This window comes from Pseudopodoces humilis, chromosome 20 (assembly GCF_049639895.1).
Source record: "Pseudopodoces humilis isolate 2021_Gansu_Grassland_sample_001 chromosome 20, ASM4963989v1, whole genome shotgun sequence".
NCBI classification, from domain to species: Eukaryota; Metazoa; Chordata; class Aves; order Passeriformes; family Paridae; genus Pseudopodoces; species Pseudopodoces humilis.
In genome coordinates, this window is record NC_142219.1 from 6,837,710 (window position 1) to 6,856,027 (window position 18,318).

Here is an 18,318-nt window from a genome sequence, read left to right on the forward strand (position 1 = left end):
TCATACATCTAAACTTCACTGTGTTTTTATTTCCGTCATATTTTTATTTTTCTCAGTTACCTGAATTCATCAGGGAAGAAACACAATTCCTTGGCCTGAATTTGTCAGCCTGCAGAGTCTTGAGTGTACAAAATGGAACAGTGCAGAAATGTCTTCATTCTAATTAAGCCAGTTGCAGTGACAAGAAGACAAATTCCTGTACCTTGCTTGCTTGAGTTATTTTCTTCTTTAAGGACAGCAACTTAAACCAGCAAGTGCCTGCACTGCACCGACTACAGGTGCCTGTACTGCTAAGGCAGGAATGTTGCACTTACTGGGAAGGCTGGTTCAGGTTTGTGCAGGGAATTGTTTCCTTCTCATGGACTAGAGGCCTCCTCCTTCTCTGCGGTTTTCCATCTCTCATGGCTTAACTGAGACAGCTGCAGCATTTTGAGGTTAATACCCGGGCGGAATCTTTCTAAAGAGGTCTCTGGAAGTGCCTGCGTGTTCCCGGTCCCCAGGACTGGCAGAAAACCGCGTTCTAGCCGCGGGAGGACGGGCGGCCACGGTTCAAACCCTGCCCGCCTGTCCCGGCCTTGGGCAGTGCGGCCGCGGCTCCGTCGCGCTCCCCTCGGCCGGCCCCGGCTCTTCCCCGCTGCCCGGAAGCGACGGCAGAGCTGAGCCGCGCTCACGGCGAGGCCCAGGGCGGCGGCGGAGCTCCGTCAGCGCCGGGCGGAGCCGCCGCCGCGCCTGTCGGGGGGCGGGCACGGGGCGGGCGCGGGGCGGAGGAGGTGGAAGCCGCGAGGCCGCGGGGGTACCGTCCCTGAGGGCGTGTGGGCACAGCCGGCGTGCGGCGGGCGGGCCGCGGGCCGGGCATGGAGCGGTGGGTCGGGGCCGCCGCGGGCTGGGATTCGCTGTGGGGAGCCGGCTGGGGCCGATGGCCGTGCTGGGAGCTCCTGGCCGCCTGCGCCGTCATCGGCGCCGTGGGCTGGCTGCTGAGGCTGCGGGACAGGAGGCCGGGCGGCCGGCGGGCGGGGGCGGCCGCCATCTCCTCCCCGACCCCCATCGCGTCCCCGGCTTCCCGCTCCGCCCCGGCGCCGCTCGCCGCGGGGAGCCAGCGCTGCGGCGGGAGCCGCCCAGGTGAGAGACTCGCGGGAGGCCCGGGGGATGGCGCTGCCCCTCTCCCCGCGGGAGGGCCGGGAGCGGGCACCGGCCTGAGGAGGCCGCGCGGCCCTTCCCGCCTCCTGCGCGGGCCCCGCCGGGCCCGGCCCCGCGCCCCGTTCCCGTCCCGCTTTGTCACGGCCGGGCCCCGCCGTCTCGGGCTTCCGCCCGCCCCGGCCCTGCTCCCGCGGCCCCTCCCGCGCCCTGCCTGCCCGGTCTGGGGCTAGGCATAGGTGTACGTTTCTCCTCCCTGAGAAAGTGCCCCTTTTTCTTTCCCTTTCTTCCTTTCCCGTGGTTTATTTCAAGTTTGTTTAGCAGTTCCCTTTCAGCCACGTAGCTCATAACTGGTGGCTCATTTGCCCACAGGCGGTACAGACAAATCACCCCATCGCGAAGCCACGGTTGCTCTAACATATGCAAATCCTGTCGGCCGAATACAGCCAAAGAAAGGATGTGTCTCTGCATTCCTGCCTCGGGAAAAAAACAAAAAAACAAAACTAAAAAAAACAATCCATCCAAAAAGAGCAGTTTTCTTACATTACTCATTTATTGAAGAATATAATGAGAGTAGTAGAGTAGAATAATACTGCCATCCTTAGAAGTCAGTCGTTCCTTCTGTCATGGGTTTAGTCTAATTTTTTTATTGGAAACAGATTCTGCTGTTTCATACTGATCCAGTGAAACAAGGGAAAATACAATTCTTGTCCATTCTTCCAGGTTTTGATTGATTTGGAAGAACCCTTGAACATGTGGTTCTTGTGAGAGCAGTTATTCATATTTACAAAGGTAACTTGTAAGGTCTTATGTGCTGAACTAGAGGAGGTAACCTCAGTGTTGGCTGTGCTCTGGATCATTTGTAGTTATATAATACATTTTACGGTTCAAATAATCTCATTTTGCACCTGCACATAACAAATGGTTGAAGGATTGTCTCAAAACAAGCAGTTGCTGTTTCTCAGGTTTGCAAGTCATACATTTTGTTTTGGACAGATTAAAATAAGTAAAGAAATTAAAAACTAATAATGCTTTGTCTAAGTTAGCTGAAATCTTATTGTCAGAACACAAATGGAATTTGTGAGAGTTCTGTGTTGTCATTCCAACAATATTTCCCTATTTCCACACCAAACACACTGTAGAAAGCTCTTCATACTAACAGCAGATCTTAAACCTGATTCTTCACTGCTGGTCTGCTTTGCCATCTCATTTTGGTTTAGTTGTGCCAGAGTTGTAATAGACCCACAAAATAAGTAATTTTTAAAAAAAAAAAAAAATTTTTTTAAACAGACAAAATTTTGAGCACTAGGTTTTAGGTACCAGGTTCTGTCAAAACATAAGAAAGCAGAGAAATCACTCCCTTACAGCATTTTTTTGCTTATCCACAAGGCAGGAAGGATTTTTGCATGTTCCTGTCTACTCTCTATACATGAATTATACATATGTACAGGTCTGCTCTTCTGCAGAATGATTGTGCTAGTTCTGAACCCTAAAAATAGGAGCATTTCTCAGTAAATTCTTTAAAGGCATTATGTTGACTGCTTAAAGTGTTTCCATTGAGCTGTTTTTGCAATGAACTTTTTCACCCCTGAGTTTTCATCTTTCTTGTGTTTTTACAGTTATGCAGTCTCAAAAGGAAAATCCTTAGAATAGCAAGGTTGGATATTTTAATTGACCTTAAGAGCACATCCCTTGATTAAAACACACTGGTATCAAGTTTTATTAAAAAAAAAAGGATTAAAGAATTGAAAACAAGTGAGGATCTTTCACATCTGTTATTGTACTCTTGTGGGCAAGTCGGATAATCGAAACAGTGAGGTTGCTTGGAGGCTCAGGAATCACAAGGGAGCTACAATACTTTGGGGAAGTGGCTCAGCAGCATCAGCTGTGGCTCTGCTGCTGTTTTGTGGGCTTTTTCACTTGGAAATACTCTCATTTCCCATTGTTTCAGCAAGGTTCCAGTTAATACTTGTGTAATGTTCAGGGACTGAGGTTATGTTGTTCTCTAACCACAGACGTTCAAAATAAGATATTCATAAAAAAAGAGACAGCTCTCAAAGGAAATGTCTCTCTAAGGAAACAACCCTCAAACTCACATGACTGTTGACTTTTAATATTTGAAGGACTATTCAAGTTTGGCATTGAGTACATTTTCATAGCATTTCCTAATTCTAGGAATGTGTTTGTTCTGACCAAGATTGCAGTGAAACATAACGTGGTGCTGTATTGATTGCTCCTGAAAACTACAAAAACTGTGTGCATTTGGGTTTTTTAATATATGAAAAGTAGTCTCAAGTTTCATTAAGTGAGGATGAAACCTAAAATTGAAAATAAAGTACTAGAATGGCCATACACCCCTGTCCATAGCAGTACAAGCCTCATGAAATGGCTCAGCAGTGCAGGAAGGGGCAGGGTAAGGTGGGAGTGAAGTCAAGCTGAGGGAATAGCACAGCTGAATCATTTCTGTCTGGAGCTTGCCTTCCAGAGCAGTGTGTGTCAGGAGAGGCACAGCCTGTGTGCAGGTACATGGTTGCAGTACCTGATGAAATAATCTGAAAGCTTCTTACATTCTTGAGCTGCCCAAATCTTGTATTTTTCAGTTGTGTTTTTCAGAGCAAGGCATGTGTGTTGGCATCTGCTTGGTTTTAGTATCTTCTCGCTGACCGGCGTGGAAGCTGTCAGTGTGGATTGCATGGAGGGATGTGAGCTGGGAGAATTGTGTCATAGCAGAGAGAAGGATGTTCCTTTGGAAATGGAGAAATTCTCCCAGCTTCTGTTTTTTGGTGAAGAGGGAAATCTGAAAAGATCAGTTGTTTGTGTCTTCTGGCTGTTGGCTCTCAAAACAGGCCTGGGAAACAACACGTTGTGTACATATTTCCAGCCTTGCATCACAGCCAGAGAAAGCCTGCCCTTAGACTTCTGTCAGCCAGAAAGTCCTAAGGAAATACTAGAAATAGTTCTGTGCCTTTAGCTGGAGGTGCAGCCCCTTTTCTTGGGGCTGACTGGTGCTCATGTCCTTGTATTGCATTGCACAAATAGATTGTCCCTTTCTTGTCAGGAATCAAATATTTCTCAGCCTGTCATAAATTTTAAGGATTAAATGCTCTAGATTGAATTTTCACTCTAGAAGAAATTGAAAAAGGACTACCAAGAATAAAATGTAAGCTGTAAATATTCTTTTAAGTAGTTGAGAGAGGAGGAAATAAACTTGGTATAGGTCTGGTTACTTAAAAACATTGAATTGAAAAACATTTTGTCTTCTCTGCCCTGCAAGGATCTCTTCAGAATCCCAAGAAATTGCTAAGAGGCACTTTTTTCCTTGGCTTTAATACACCATTTAAGTAGCAAAAGAAAAGTTGTGGTTTTTTTTTTTCTTTTCTGCCTTTCCTGTAGGTGAAATAACAATGGATACTATATTATCCCGATTAAAGAAGCTCAGCCATGATGAGCTTAGAGAAGAGGTTGTGAGAGCAGGACTGAAATGTGGGCCCATTACTGCAACTACGAGGTTTATTTTTGAAAAAAAATTGGCTCAGGCCCTGCTGGAGCAGCAAGGAGCATTGGAGGAGGAAGGGTCTGCTCTGTCAGAGGAGGCTGCTGGAAATGTCCCCGTGAATCACAACGGCCATGGAGGCGCTTCTGAGGAGGTAGACTTCGGGTACTGTGTGGGTCTGAACCCTCCAGAAGAAGATGCTGTGACACACATGAACTGTTCAGCTCCAGCCTGTGGTGCTAATTCACAAATCACTGCTCAGACATCATCCAGAGATCCTCCAATATTCTATGGTGTTTGCCCAGTTTATGATGACATATTGGCAAGGAATGGTAAATACTCAATTCCCTTATTTCTAGTGATAGGCATTTTAGTCATGTCTGAGTAGAATTCTTTTATTTAGCAGGTGTTTTGAACACTACTGCATTAGTATTGTAAGCATTGCTTGAAGTATTTATTTGTTCCTGTAAATAGTATTTATTTGATCTTCTAAGGCAAAGAAAAGTAAGACATCCCAGGTGTTTGCCATTATAGTTTCAACACATGAGGGTCCCCTACTCTGTGTAACTCGGATGAAGAAAATTATTGCTTATTGCTACTCTTGGACCCATCCTGTGCCTTTGATCTCTCTCAAGAATAAAAAGTAATCCTGTAAATAAGCAATCAAAAAACTGTTTTTACTGTCATCAGTTGAAGCTTAAATGATCTCTTCTAAAAGTTTTCATATCTTCCTTTCTGTTCCTGGCAGTAGAGTGGAGCACAGGATCATTTCCACTGAGACAGAAGTAAAAATTCTTACGAAGAAAAAATACATTAAGATATCCTTATTTGAACAGTATCATTAAAAGGATAAGAAGAAGGATTTGTTCATTATCTAAGATTCTCTGTAGAGATCTTAAAAGTTGTGGATCAATTACAAAGCTGGTCTTTCTGAACAAGACAGCATCAAAAGTAATGTAGGGTGAATGAGCTATGAGTTTGCTATTCCATCTGGAAGTGAAATGCTTTGTTGAAGTGGTCCATCCATTAAAATGGTGTTGATTGATGGGAATGGCTGAGCCCTGTACAGGGATCACCTGACATGACCTGAAGTGTGTGGGAGGCTCCTACTCAGTTTCCAAGAGACAAGATTTAAAAGGATTTTTTAACTTTATGCCATGTTTGGAAGAGAAACAATCTGAGACCAAAGCTGCAATGACAGTCTAAGAATGCTGTAATCTGTGTCTAGGAATTGAAATCTGAGATTATTGAAACAATGTAACTTTGGTGGTTCTTTGTTGCAGAGAGAATACATGTTTATGAAGATAGGAAGGAAGCTCTCCAGGCTGTTAAGATGATTAAGGGTTCGCGTTTTAAAGCTTTTACAAACAGAGAGGATGCTGAGAAATTTGCTAAAGGAATCTGTGATTATTTCCCATCTCCAGGCAAGTCCTCTTTATGTTTGTCTCCAGTGAAAATGGGATCATTTAATAGAGGTAAGTGGGGAACTTAATTTCTGTACAGTAAATGCAATAGACAGTGTTGATTTTTTTTTTTTTTTTGTGAGAGAAGAAGCAACAGCTGCCTTAGCAAATACTAATAACAGAAAAAAATTGAAATGGTGAAGGACTGAATAAATTGAAGTTTAAAAAAACTTTCATTTTAAGTGTAGAAATGTTTAAAATGTGGAAAATGTTTTAAATGTAAAATACCATTGCCACTCTTGTAAATATGAAATGTAGGTAATGGTCTGCATGGATACCTTGCTTAGTATTCCATGGTCATATTTGTTAGAATTCGATTTTACTCATGGACTTCAGGATTTTTAGGTTTAGTAAGACGCTGATAAAATTGCACAGTATATTAAAACTGTACTCAATTCTTCAGTAAATTTGTAAGTTCATAAATAAAATACTAAGCACTGATCGTATTTCACAGTGTTCCCAGTTGCTGGATTAAAGTGATTTATGAGTCACAGAACTGCAAAAGCAATTTTAATACCAGAAAATTGTTGTTTTTTGCTGAATTTTGCTTTTAAGTTTGGATGGGAGCAGTCTGGTAATTACAAAGTTTACCAGTCCCTGTTAAAGTCCAAAACAGTTTTACAAGATGATTAATCATTTTCCTCTCCCTCCCTATTACTAATTATTAGTGTATTTAAATGTCTTGTTACTGAGTTCAGTTTCCTTACTCCTGTATATTAAAGATGCCAAATTAATACATGGTTTACATTAAAAGCATAATTTTCATGGCCTGGGTGCAAATGGTGCTACTGGAAAGAATGCATCTAGAAAGGAGTGATTTGTGTTTTGATAGATGGCTTGTGCTCCCCTGAGAGCGACACTGCGAATAAGGAGAGAGCCAACAGCTACAAAAGCCCACGTACTCAAGATCTCACAGCTAAGCTTCGGAAAGCTGTCGAGAAAGGAGACACAGCAACGTTTTCAGACCTAATTTGGAGTAACCCTCGTTACCTGATAGGGTCAGGAGACAACCCAACGATCGTACAGGTAAAAAACTGGCAACAAAACAGGAAAATCCAGGTTCTGGTTTAGTGATGTAGCTTTTGGGGCCTGAAAGCAGAAGTGGAAGGAATGATGTTTCCTGCTTCTCCTTCAAGACACCTTGTCCCACCCAGTGCAGGGTTTCTCTGTTCACTGACAGCAGCTGGGGCATTTCTCTGTAAGTCACCTTGAGAGCCCCCTGTGCTCCAGCAGAGCTTAAGGAACTGAGTGTGCTGTTCTTCAGGGGAGGAGTAGTTGTATTCAGTAGTGCAAGAATAGTCTTGTCTTCTTATTCTTTGGTCTCCTCCAAGTAATTGCAATCTTTTTTAAAGTAGACTAATTTTAAGGACCAGGGCAGGGCCTAGGCTGTAATTATGTGTTCCTACAGCATTGCTTACCTAAGCACCCCTATTAAATTCCAAAACAGCATATAAGGTGTCAGTTAGCAAACACTGACAATCTTATTTCAACTTGTATCAGACCAGCTTTGTGAAGTTGCTGACATTTCTTACATAATAGAGCAAAGCAGCTGAATTTTTTATATATATACCCATTTTCCTGCTCTTTTCTAAACTGAACTTCCTACCTCCATTTGTTGTGTAATATCTTAATTACCTTTTTTGCCACATTCTTTCCTTAAATAAGGGTACTAACTGAGTGTAAGAATAATTTAATTAATTACAAGAATAATATGGGTGTAAAGATAAGTCTTTACAAAAATATCCATGTGAGACTCAGTGTAGGAACCCATGTATTTTCCTAGTTAAATCAGTTACATCTCTGGGTGTAAGAAAGCTGTTTAGATTGAGGTTCATTCTAATATTGGTCTGTTTTTTCAGGAAGGGTGTAGGTACAATGTCATGCATGTTGCTGCCAAGGAGAATCAGCCTGCTATCTGCCAGTTATTGCTGGACACTCTGGAAAATCCGGAATTTATGCGGTTGATGTACCCGGACGATAACGATGTCATGTTGAAGAAACGCATCCAATATATTGTTGATCTTTACTTGAACACTCCAGATAAAATGGTAAGATTTGGGGGCGTTACCTCATCACTATTATTATTATTATTATTATTATTATTATTATTATTATTATTATTATTATTATTATTATTATTATTATTATTATTATTATGCAACCAGAAGGGGTTAAGGATGTGCAAGGGACACTGAAAGAGAGCAGAAGGGGAGCTGTCCATGAGTTCTGTGGGTTTTGGTAGTCATTATTCTGCACTGTTGTGGGAAAAGATTTGTTAAGAGCCCGGATAATTAGTCATGACCTGTATTTACTTTCCTCAGTCTCAAAATGAAATGTGTGGTTTTGACTATCATCTTTCTAAGTGCATGTGAATTTTTCCTTTTTTCCCACTGCAGTGGTTTGATACTCCATTGCATTTTGCCTGCAAGTTTGGGAATTTGGATGTGGTTAACGTGCTTACCTCACACCCAGCCATTGTAAAAAATCCAAGAAACAAATATGATCAAACTCCAGCAGAAGTAAGTCTCTCCATGTCCACAGCAAACCCAGAAATGTTACCCAAATCTGCATTTTTCATACTCAGACATTACTGACTACCATAGATAGAAGGCTTGTAGTAAGGTGCTAGTGTCATAATTAAAGAATAAATTCTGTATAACATTAAAAATACTTTATGCTGATTGTGTCTGTGGAAAGGTTTTAGAATTTATGGAGTTGCATGTATTTTAGTTGGTCTACTATGAATTTAAAAGTACTGGGTGAGATGGGTGGGAGCCAGTAATGTGATTGCTCAGGAAGAAAACTCATTGCAGTTGATTTGAAAATGAGGTTCTTGTGCTGCACTAACAACCAAAATTATATTAACAGGTAGTGTGTGAAAGAAGCAAGAATAAATCTGCAGAACTGAAAGAAAAGATAAGAGAGTACTTAAAAGGTCTGTATGCAGAGTTTTGTATTATATCAGGCATTTTGGTATTTTGGCTCTTTGCTGTCTTCTGTAGCATTTCAATTCATAAATGATGTTGCTGTGCAGTGCTCTGAAGAACTGAGGTAAACTGTAAAACTGAGCAGGGATGGAAAACTTTTTGTCTTTTAAGTGACAGTCAGAACTCTTGATGTATGGATCACAAGGTTGCCCTCATGACTCTGCAATGTAGTAAAGAATGTAAGCAGAGTGTTCAATCTAAAAGAAACAAAGCTCCTTTACAGGGCAAGAAATGTATCTGTCATGGTGGGGAGTCCTGCAATGTCCTTTTGTAATTTCTTTGACACAGAACTTTCTCTGTTTTGTCATGTGTATGTTTAGGAATTTGCAAAAGGAGTTTGTGAAATTTGTTAAAGAGCCTGAGGGAAGGGCTCTGTGGATCATTGCAGGTGTTCTTGTCTATGAAAGAGGAGGGAACCTGCACTAAAACGTGATTTGTAACCACTGAAGCAGTGAGTTTGAATTACAAGTAGTTATACTAAGGAAGTAAAGTCACATGGTTCAGTGTACAGGTGTCCAGGAAAAGCAGCAGGCTGATGCAACATGAACTGAGTGAGAAAGCTTTGTGTGATTTATTTTAGGTCGCTATTATGTCCCACTCCTGAGGGCAGAAGACAATTCCTCAGCTCCGGTCATTGGGGTGCCATGGTCGCCCGACCAGACAGACGATGGCCCCCAGAGAACTTGGCCGAAGTACCCTGGCAGCCCCAAAGACCCTGTGCTGTCCATCAGAGCTTTTGCAGGCCCCATGAGCCCTTCAAAGGTAAGAAGAGAACTTCCTGTGACTCCATGCCCGTGCTTCTCCTTTTTATGAATGAAGAGGATCCCCGCAGGGTTCCTTGTGTGGTGTAGCTGGCTCCTGGTACAGATTGTGGCTCTTTCTTTCGTGAGGAGGGCAACCTTCCTCCATGGAGAAGCACAGAAACTTGTGAATATTTTTTTTATTTCTGAAAACAGGAATGTGGTATAAATAAGAGGAGTAGAAGTTTAGTCAAAAATTGTTTCCTTTTTCCTCTTGGAATCTATTCAAAGAGCACCTTTGGCAGACCTTTCATTTCTTACAGATAATTGCTGTACCTTTCTAACCTGAAGCAAAGCCTTTCAAGGCAGCTATGAATCAGTTTTAAAAACCTTAACTGTATCTTTATGTCATTTCTAGAAGTTGCCACTGGATGTTAGAAGCAGTTTAACCTCTGCTTGTTGAATTAACATTAATATATTTTTCCAAATGGAAAAACTGACAACCAAGTAGTAGGTGTTGGGATGCTTTGGGAAATGTATTGACTGTATAGTGGAAAAGCAAAATCTTTAGTTTTCAGAAGGAATACTTAGATACCTGTTAAATATATTCCAAACTTAGAGTTGTTTATTTGACTCATATATTTAATGTGAACATGCTGTAAGTACGACAGCTTTAGAAACAGTGAATAAATAGAGTGAAGGACTTGGTGTCATCTGATGGTTGCGTTCTTTAAGACTGAGTTCTACCAAAATGCTTAATGCATTTTCTCCTAAATGTTCTTGATTGATTTCCTGTTCAGCTGACAGAAATTTAAATATCATTTATACTCTGAAAAATATTTTCTAGGGTGTAAATAGTTCATAGTTTTGATTGCTGACAAGTATTTTTAATGTCTGAATGTAATTCTTAGTCATTGTTGTGATCTTTGTCATATAAAGTCAAGAAGTGCAGGATTTTGCAAAAAATTTTCCTTGAGGCATTCCAACGTCAAAATAGACAGCAAGAATTTATTCTAATAATTGTAGCAAGTCTGTGCATATAAAAATATCCTCTGTGTGTCCTAGAAAACAATGACCAGGTAGCATTTGTAATTAAATAGAGTGATATGGCAAAATCACAAGATACTTCTGTTTCCTGCTGCACACATATTAAAACCAGGCAGATGTGGTGTCTGTGCAGTCGATTTTCAGATGGTTGTACATTATGGTCTTTCTCTTTCATGAGCAGTTAAGAGATCAAAATAACCACCAGTACTGAAAGGAGTAACTTTAGATCCAGTGTGAGATCTTTCATAGCTGGAGTTGAGCAGCACTTGTGGACAACAAACAGCTGAACATCTTCTAGACCTGTAGGTAGACGTGTAGCCAGCACCGCGCAGCCAGTTTATTCTGTGGGGTGGGTAGTTTTTGAATTTATTTCTGTTTTTTAAAGGCTGAAGAATTTCGCAGGCTGTGGAAGACTCCACCTCGAGAGAGAGCTGGCTTCTTTCACAATGTCAGGAAATCTGATCTGGAGAGAGGTGTTGAAAGAGTTGGAAGGTATCTAAAAGACTGTCAATATAAAAAATTAATAATAGAGCATGTAATAGCAAACGACTCTGCTGAGAGTACAGTTATTACTTACTGCACAATATCTTGGGGCAAAAGCTACTGCAGAAATGTTTAATAAAGTATCTTGCAGTTGGATTTTTACTGTATTTTTGTGTAAACAAGATAGTTAAAATGTGAGACCTGGCTTTCTTAGCTTTGGCAATAAAGATATTTTAGCTGCTGTTGATGGTATATATGGAATGCTTTTCACAGACATGTACTTGCCTCATTTGTCAGATCCAAAATTATGCATAGCCTGTTTGTTCTGTGAAAGTGAGGGATTGTTAAAGGGAGCAGAATTAACAGATCCTAATACAAATGTGCTGCTTTATAAAAGCTGTGTGTTTGTGGTGTGTCCTTGCAGTTAAAATACCTTCTATCAGCAACATATGGAAAACAATACTTGGTTAAAAGCTGACTGCATTTCATTCTTTAAAATAATCCCTCACTTCCTCCTCCCTCTCCCATTCCCAAATAGAAAAAGCTGGTGAATGCAGTATCAGTGGGATTCTTCTCTATCTGATGTCTAGATACAGTCAGCTTAAAAATAGCGATATATATGCTGCTAACTGTAAAAATAGTAGATGAAATGTGAAAAATGCTCTAGAACAAATGAGGTAATACTTTGATTGCTAAGGATGTGTCTGTGCTTTTGCAGACTGTTGATTGTTGTGGGATTGTGTTGCCTGATTGCACGTTTGTGCTCCTGTTCATAGATGTTAAGATGTGATCAGAAAAGTTATTGTCAAACTAATACTTATGTCTTCACAAATGATTCGTTTTATTTTATTTATTGCAGGGAGTTAGCTCATGAACTGGGGTTCCCGTGGGTTGAATACTGGGAATTTCTGGGCTGTTTTGTTGATCTGTCTTCCCAGGAGGGGCTGAGAAAATTAGAAGAGTACCTGAGTCATCGTGAAATGAGCGAAAAGGCTCAGCTAGAAACAGGGGAAAATGAAACCTGCAATCGATATAAAACTCCACATCCCTCTGGTAAGAAAAGGGCAAGTGCTGCAAACAATGGGCTGTACCTGGGGAGAAGAGGGACAGAAAAAGCTTGGTGCCCAGGTGAAACAGCATTCACCTGTTCTCGCTGCTATTATTCATCTGTTATCCAGACAGTCTGATTACGGCATGAAAAAAGGATCCAACAACACTGTGAATGTAGAAGTACAGTCTTTATCTTTCATGTGAAGTACTTCATTTATAGAGTGTAGCCCCCAAATGAAATCCCTGTAAGAAAACGTCTATCTTCTGTATGTTTTCACTCAGAGCATTTGGGCATTCATCTTTAAGTATGGAATTTTGTAGTCCACAGATATGGAATAAATATCATCTTAAAAATAATAGTTTTTTAGAACTGTGAGCATGGAAAGACACAAGAAGCAAAACCCAGGAAAGCTTTTATATACCTTAGACCACTGCTTGCCCTATGTACATCTTGCATTTGTAGCTTTAGTCAGATTAGTTCATGCTGTTAAATAAAAGCAGAGAGGTCTTCAGGAAATAGAATAAGGCATAAAAGTTGTGTATTTGTTCCTAGCTTATGTACTTGACATTCTGTTTAAAGTCTTTCTATGTGTTGCTCTTGTTGAAATTGTTTACAGGTAAAAGTAAAAAGTTCTGCAATTCCATTTCTGTTGGAGCATTTTTGGATGAGGATGATGATGACATGAGCTTAGAAGAAATTAAAAACAGACAAAATGCAGCACGAAATATCAGCCCCTCTCTGGTGTCCAAGGAGCCCAGCATTGGTGCCATTGGAGATGCTGAGTGTGATATCCTGTCCATGGAGTGTGCAGGAAACATCATAGAGACCTCAGCTCACCCTCGGCACTATGAGAAGGGAGCTGCTGCCAGCAAAAATGGCTTTTGCAGTCCTGTGTCCAGTGAAAGGATCATCAGTGAGAGAATGCAGCTGCATGATGGGTCAGAATGCCTCATGTCACCCGTTTCCAATTTGATGTCAGAATTTGAAAGCCTGTCATTCCGAGAACAAGAGGTTGCTGGAGTATCTCATAAAATCACTGAAAAAACTGAGAATGAGGGAATTCTGCACAAGACCTGCTCTGCAGTGTCACTGGCAAGTTCTTCTGAGCCAGGTGTTACAGGAAAACATGGAGAGACCAAGTTAAGGACAGACCACAGAATATCATTAGAAAAGGAGAGAGTGTCCAGAGAATCTGGAATTCAGACTAATGAGGCACAACACCATCAAGAACTTTCTTCCCAGAAGTTTATTTTGAAGACTTCACCCACAAATGACAATTTAAAGTTATTCCTTCTTGGGTAAGAATTGCCTTTTTTAAACTTTTACATGGACAGGTAATCTCTTTGCTTGATAAAATCTCTATATAAAATTAAGTGTTTTGGAATTGGGATGTTTTATTGCCTGAACAAATACATGGTTCTCTTTTCATCTAGTACTTTTTCCATTCTAGGGAGCAGCCCTCGAAGCTGGATGGTGATGTCTTAGCAGCTATAGAAGGAGCAGAGATTGATCCCCAGAAATTCCCAATGATTTACAAATGGAAACATGCAGTGCAATCCTGCTCGTTATCTGACAGGCAAAGGTATTGCTGCAAACTCAGTCATAAGAGTTGAAATACATTTTTATCAGGTCAGCTTGTATAGCAGAATTTCAGGCCTTGTTGCCCCCCCAAATCCATATTTTGAATATTTTCCAAAGTTAATCACCAAAGCCTTTTTGACTGGTGTCTATTGATAAGGAGTTTCCTGGTGCTGCAGTCATGTTCTTTCCATTGCACTGCTGTTCCAAGTAGCTTGAGCATGTCTTCGCAGACAAATCAGACATGACTGTTTTCCACTTGGTCAGTGTCTCACTTGGCTGTTTTGGTACTTGGATCCTTCACTGGACTCAGTGATTGTTGTGCTGTTGGTTTGTAATTTATCCCTGTTGTTGATGCAGTGCAGGAATATTGTGTTTGTTGCCTTGTGGTGCTTAGGTTGTGCCAAGGGAAATTAACATGAATTTAGTATCTTTAGGCATCTTTTTATTAGTGTTTTTATTTTTACCCTTCATTACCACAGTCCAAAGGAATTGTTCATCTGAAAGATGGTGTGTGTATTCACAGCCATTTTGAAAGAAATGATGTCTTACTGATTGGGGCAACACATCTATATAGAATATTTTGTGCTCTTCCTGTTCCTTCTCTTCTTCCAGACCTATCTCTTACCAGATAGGATTTTTCTCAGCTGGTGCATTGGTTCTGAGATCTAAAGTGATCCTGAGTTAAAGTGCTGCTCCCATTATTGCAATTTCCTTTAAAAAGTGTGCAATGACTTCTGGTTTCTTTCAGTTGGCCAAGTCCAGCACTGAAAGCAAGATTCCGTTCCCAATCCATGGCTGCTGGCCTTCCAAACGCTTCAGTGTATCCTGGTTCAGGAAGAAACAGTCCCATACCAGGAAGTCCAGGAAAACACGGCAGTGCTGCCTCCTTCCCTCCGGAGCCTGGGAGCCCTGGGCGCTACAGCCCTGCCTCTGTCCTGCGCTACTTTGCAGAGCCTCCTGCCCACTAAAATAGAGCTCATCATCCTGGGACTTCAGTTCTGTTATCATTGTTAGAGTGGAGGAAAAACTACAATGTTACTAAGGTGACATGAGGTTTGTACTTGGCTATTTATTTTTCCTCAATTGAGGACAACTGTATGTTTAAAAAATGGAATATATGTCTTAATGCCATATACAAGGTAGATTATTACTGGTGATAAGCAAGAAGTTCGTGACAGTGCAGTTGTCCAGTGGCTGAATTTAACCCTTGTTGCCAGTACCACAGTGGGCTGAACTGTCCCTCAGCAGTGGTGGTATTTGCTATCACTACTTATCCTCATTGTAATGAACACACAGCCCTCAACTGCCTTTCTTGACTTTGGAAAGTCGAGGACATGCATCATCAGCAAATAGAACACGGGAGAGGAGATTGATGGCAGGAAGTGAAACGTTCTCCTGCTTGCCAGGGGGAAAAGCCTAAACCATGCCTGGGAATGCAAGGACAACTTTGCAGTGTGGAGTAGGGATGTGAAACCCTGTGCAGAAGCAGAGGGTGTTTCCAGCAAGCTGGGCTGGGCAGTTGGTACCCACACCCACCCTCACCTGTCCATGTGTGTGTGCACAGATTTACACACATCTACTGAGTGCTTTAGAAACAGGGCACTGTAGCAACTATTGGGATCCCTCTAAGTGGTAGTGGGAAGATTTAAGGAAAACTTAAAAATTAGCTGGTTATTTTTTCCCCAGAGAAGCTGTTAACAGTAGCCTGTTCGAATAGTTGTTACACAAAAGCACATGAGCAATAATCAGCAAATTTACCAGCAAGATATCTTACCTTAATAGTCTAGTTTGTAATATATTAGCATGGTAGCCAGTGGCCCAGGAGGTGGCTGTTTCCCAGCTGTAAAGAGAGAGGACTAAGGACAAAATATTTTTATGAAATCTGAGCTTTTACTGTATCTCTAGTGTTGATGTGGTAATGAGTTTTTGTTACAGCAGTCAATAATTCTATTCTGCAGCCTTCTGTAAGAATGACTTGTTTTGACAGTGTGATGCTGAGAATAAGAAAGCTTTTCAAAACTCCAGAGATTTTCCATGTCAAGCCTAGTGCTTGTAATGTTGCATGAAAAGCTTCCAGAAACAGCTCTCTAGGTTAAAAAAAAAAGGAAAAAAAAAAAAAAGGAAAAAAAAAGACCTATCTACTGTTAAAAGATAAATCTGATCAGAAAATGAAGCTCTGCAGGGCTGTGCTGGTAAGAAGGGATGGATTAGGATGGGCTGGTGCCACAGTCAGTGAGAGCTCGGAGCCACCTGGCAGGGCTGGGAGGGAAAGGCACCAAGTTCAGCAAACACAGGTGAGAGGCAGGAGGGGCTGGCACAGCCTCCCCCGGGGTCCCACCCCACCGGGGCCATTCCAGAGCCTGGGGCTGGCCGGGCTGCTCACACGGCAGTGACTGTTCTACACACTGTGCACCCTCACAGGTTCGTGATCGGTACAAACCTAAACACTGCACTTAATGCTTTTGCAAGCTCAGTAGTGCCTTTTGTAATATATTTTTTTAATTAAAGTTTTTGTTCTTTTAGAAGTTTTTTAAAAAAAGTGGCATCCACTTACTATGGGCAGATAAAATACAGTTTTTCTCTGGGCTCTCTGAACAGGATGTCTCTTAATGTCTCTAAGTTGAATTATTTGGTGCGATAGCTCTCCATGGGGGGAGAGACACCTCTTTTAGAAATTATTTGTTAAAAAAAAAAAAGACTTATTTTTCGCTTTTGCTAAAATTATGCCTAGTTCCATGGAACTAGACATTAGGAAGTTACTTTAGATAAATGCCTCTCATTCAGTCATATTCCAGACAAGTACCAGGGGCCTGGGGGGGTGTCATACTTTAGGAAACACGTATTAGAAAAAACCCAGAACTAAAACCATAGCTTTCTGTTACCAAGTATATTAACTGACTTTTTTCATAAGGATTTTTTTGTTGCTTCTTTTTTTTTTTTTTTTTTATGTAGCAGGCTCCATGGTCTCAAAATATTTTAAGGTCCCACATACCCAGTTTTGTTCCAAAAGGTTTGAGATTGGATTTTTTTTTTTTTTTTTTTGCTGGTTCATTGGGTTTTAAAAATAATTTAATGTAAATTACATCTTTATCTTTCTTGAGAAATTGATCAGGTAAGGTAATTGCCTAATACCATGCTAGAGACAAACTGCCAGCAGCATTGCCTTTTGCTATGAGTTTGTTACTGAGCCAGGAGACTGATACTAACACTCTAGTTCTTTGTCCTTTTTACCTTTATTATGCTTTATTTTTTTTAATATTTAAATGTATGTTACTGGTATGTACATGTAGCCAGACACCCCCCACACCCACCCCTCCACCCACCCACCCAACACACCCTTGCCTTTCACTTTGTAATGTTGTTTTGGTTCAGTCAGGAGAGTACTTTTTTTATCTGTGTTATATAATGTGCATTAGTCCAGTTGTACTGCACTTAAGAGGTCATTTTTCTAACAATGTGTTACTTCAGCTATGACAAAAATAACTATTTATGTAGCGATTTGATCATTTGTGATTTTGTGGAGAAAGCCCTTCAACACTGAGCCTGTGGAGACACTTAAAATCAGAGTGATAGTGCTTGAATTGTGTTTTCTTGGCCAAAAGTTCACTTTTAAAGGTGCAAAAAATTAGTTGTGTTTTTGTTGGTTGTTTTTTAATTAGCAAAGTGTCATGTTAAAAATACAGAAGTATCCCACTTTCTATTAAAATCAAATGAATAGCTAAAAGTGTCACCCTGTGTTCAGTATGGGATGTGGGGAGAAGGAGCTGGGCATGGCAGGGCAACTCACTGGTTTGTCCAGGCCTCGCTCATACAGTACCTGCAGCTTTTGTGTGCATGCACAGTGACAATGGACTACACCACCAAAGACTTAAAAGAAGTCTCTTACAGTGTTGAAGAGACAGGAACTCAGACTATGGTAAAAAAGACATAATTTTAAATTTCACACTTTCCACCCCCACCGTGTCACCAAAATTATTGTTAATTTCTGTATCTGTGCAAAAAGGTGTTGTGTCATCTGGCTGCCCAGCAAGAGCTTGTTCACTGAAGAAGGGGATGGGCACATGTGCACATACACACACAAAAAAAAGCACAGAATTTTAACCTTAGAGGTGCTGGTGCTCCTGTTCCTTGCTGCAGTTAGGCTACAGCAGTTCCCCTTTTGGGCAGCTCTTTGGCTGATAACAATTAACTGCTCTGCTCCCACCTCAAGTTTACATTTCAGATGCTTGGTGAAAGGGCAGCAGCTCTGAGCACTGTAAGCCACAACAGGTCCTGCACTGGCAGTCCTTGCAGCACTACAGCCACACTTGCTACAGCTGCCCATGCAGCCACTCAGCTG

The 18,318-nt window shown here is 41.3% G+C and overlaps 1 protein-coding gene across 2 annotated transcripts; it reads left to right on the forward strand.

Moving 5' to 3' along the window:
• Nucleotides 1-806: 806 nt before the first annotated feature.
• On the forward strand, nucleotides 807-18,198 carry ANKLE2 (ankyrin repeat and LEM domain containing 2). Of its 2 annotated transcripts, none has more exons than XM_088064865.1 (13): nucleotides 807-1,119; nucleotides 4,528-4,959; nucleotides 5,911-6,051; nucleotides 6,923-7,116; nucleotides 7,950-8,138; nucleotides 8,487-8,609; nucleotides 8,959-9,025; nucleotides 9,658-9,839; nucleotides 11,250-11,356; nucleotides 12,207-12,400; nucleotides 13,015-13,696; nucleotides 13,849-13,980; nucleotides 14,728-18,198. In XM_088064865.1, exons 1-13 carry the CDS (start codon nucleotides 855-857, stop codon nucleotides 14,945-14,947), a joined length of 2,928 nt encoding a protein of 975 aa, XP_087920991.1. In that variant the 5' UTR covers nucleotides 807-854; the 3' UTR covers nucleotides 14,948-18,198. The 2 variants fall into 2 exon arrangements, with proteins under 2 accessions (XP_087920991.1, XP_005524413.2); XM_005524356.3 differs by having other exon boundaries at nucleotides 809-1,119; nucleotides 5,911-6,102.
• Nucleotides 18,199-18,318: the final 120 nt, after the last annotated feature.

What these genes read in the sequence shown, in the direction of transcription:
- ANKLE2 (XM_005524356.3), top strand. Translation starts at nt 855, where the DNA reads ATGGAGCGGTGGGTCGGGGCCGCCGCGGGCTGGGATTCGCTGTGGGGA. An exon ending in TGACATATTGGCAAGGAATG is followed by an intron (nt 4,960 to 5,910) that starts GTAAATACTCAA and finishes TCTTTGTTGCAG; the next exon opens with AGAGAATACATGTTTATGAA. An exon ending in TTAAAGTTATTCCTTCTTGG is followed by an intron (nt 13,697 to 13,848) that starts GTAAGAATTGCC and finishes TTTCCATTCTAG; the next exon opens with GGAGCAGCCCTCGAAGCTGG.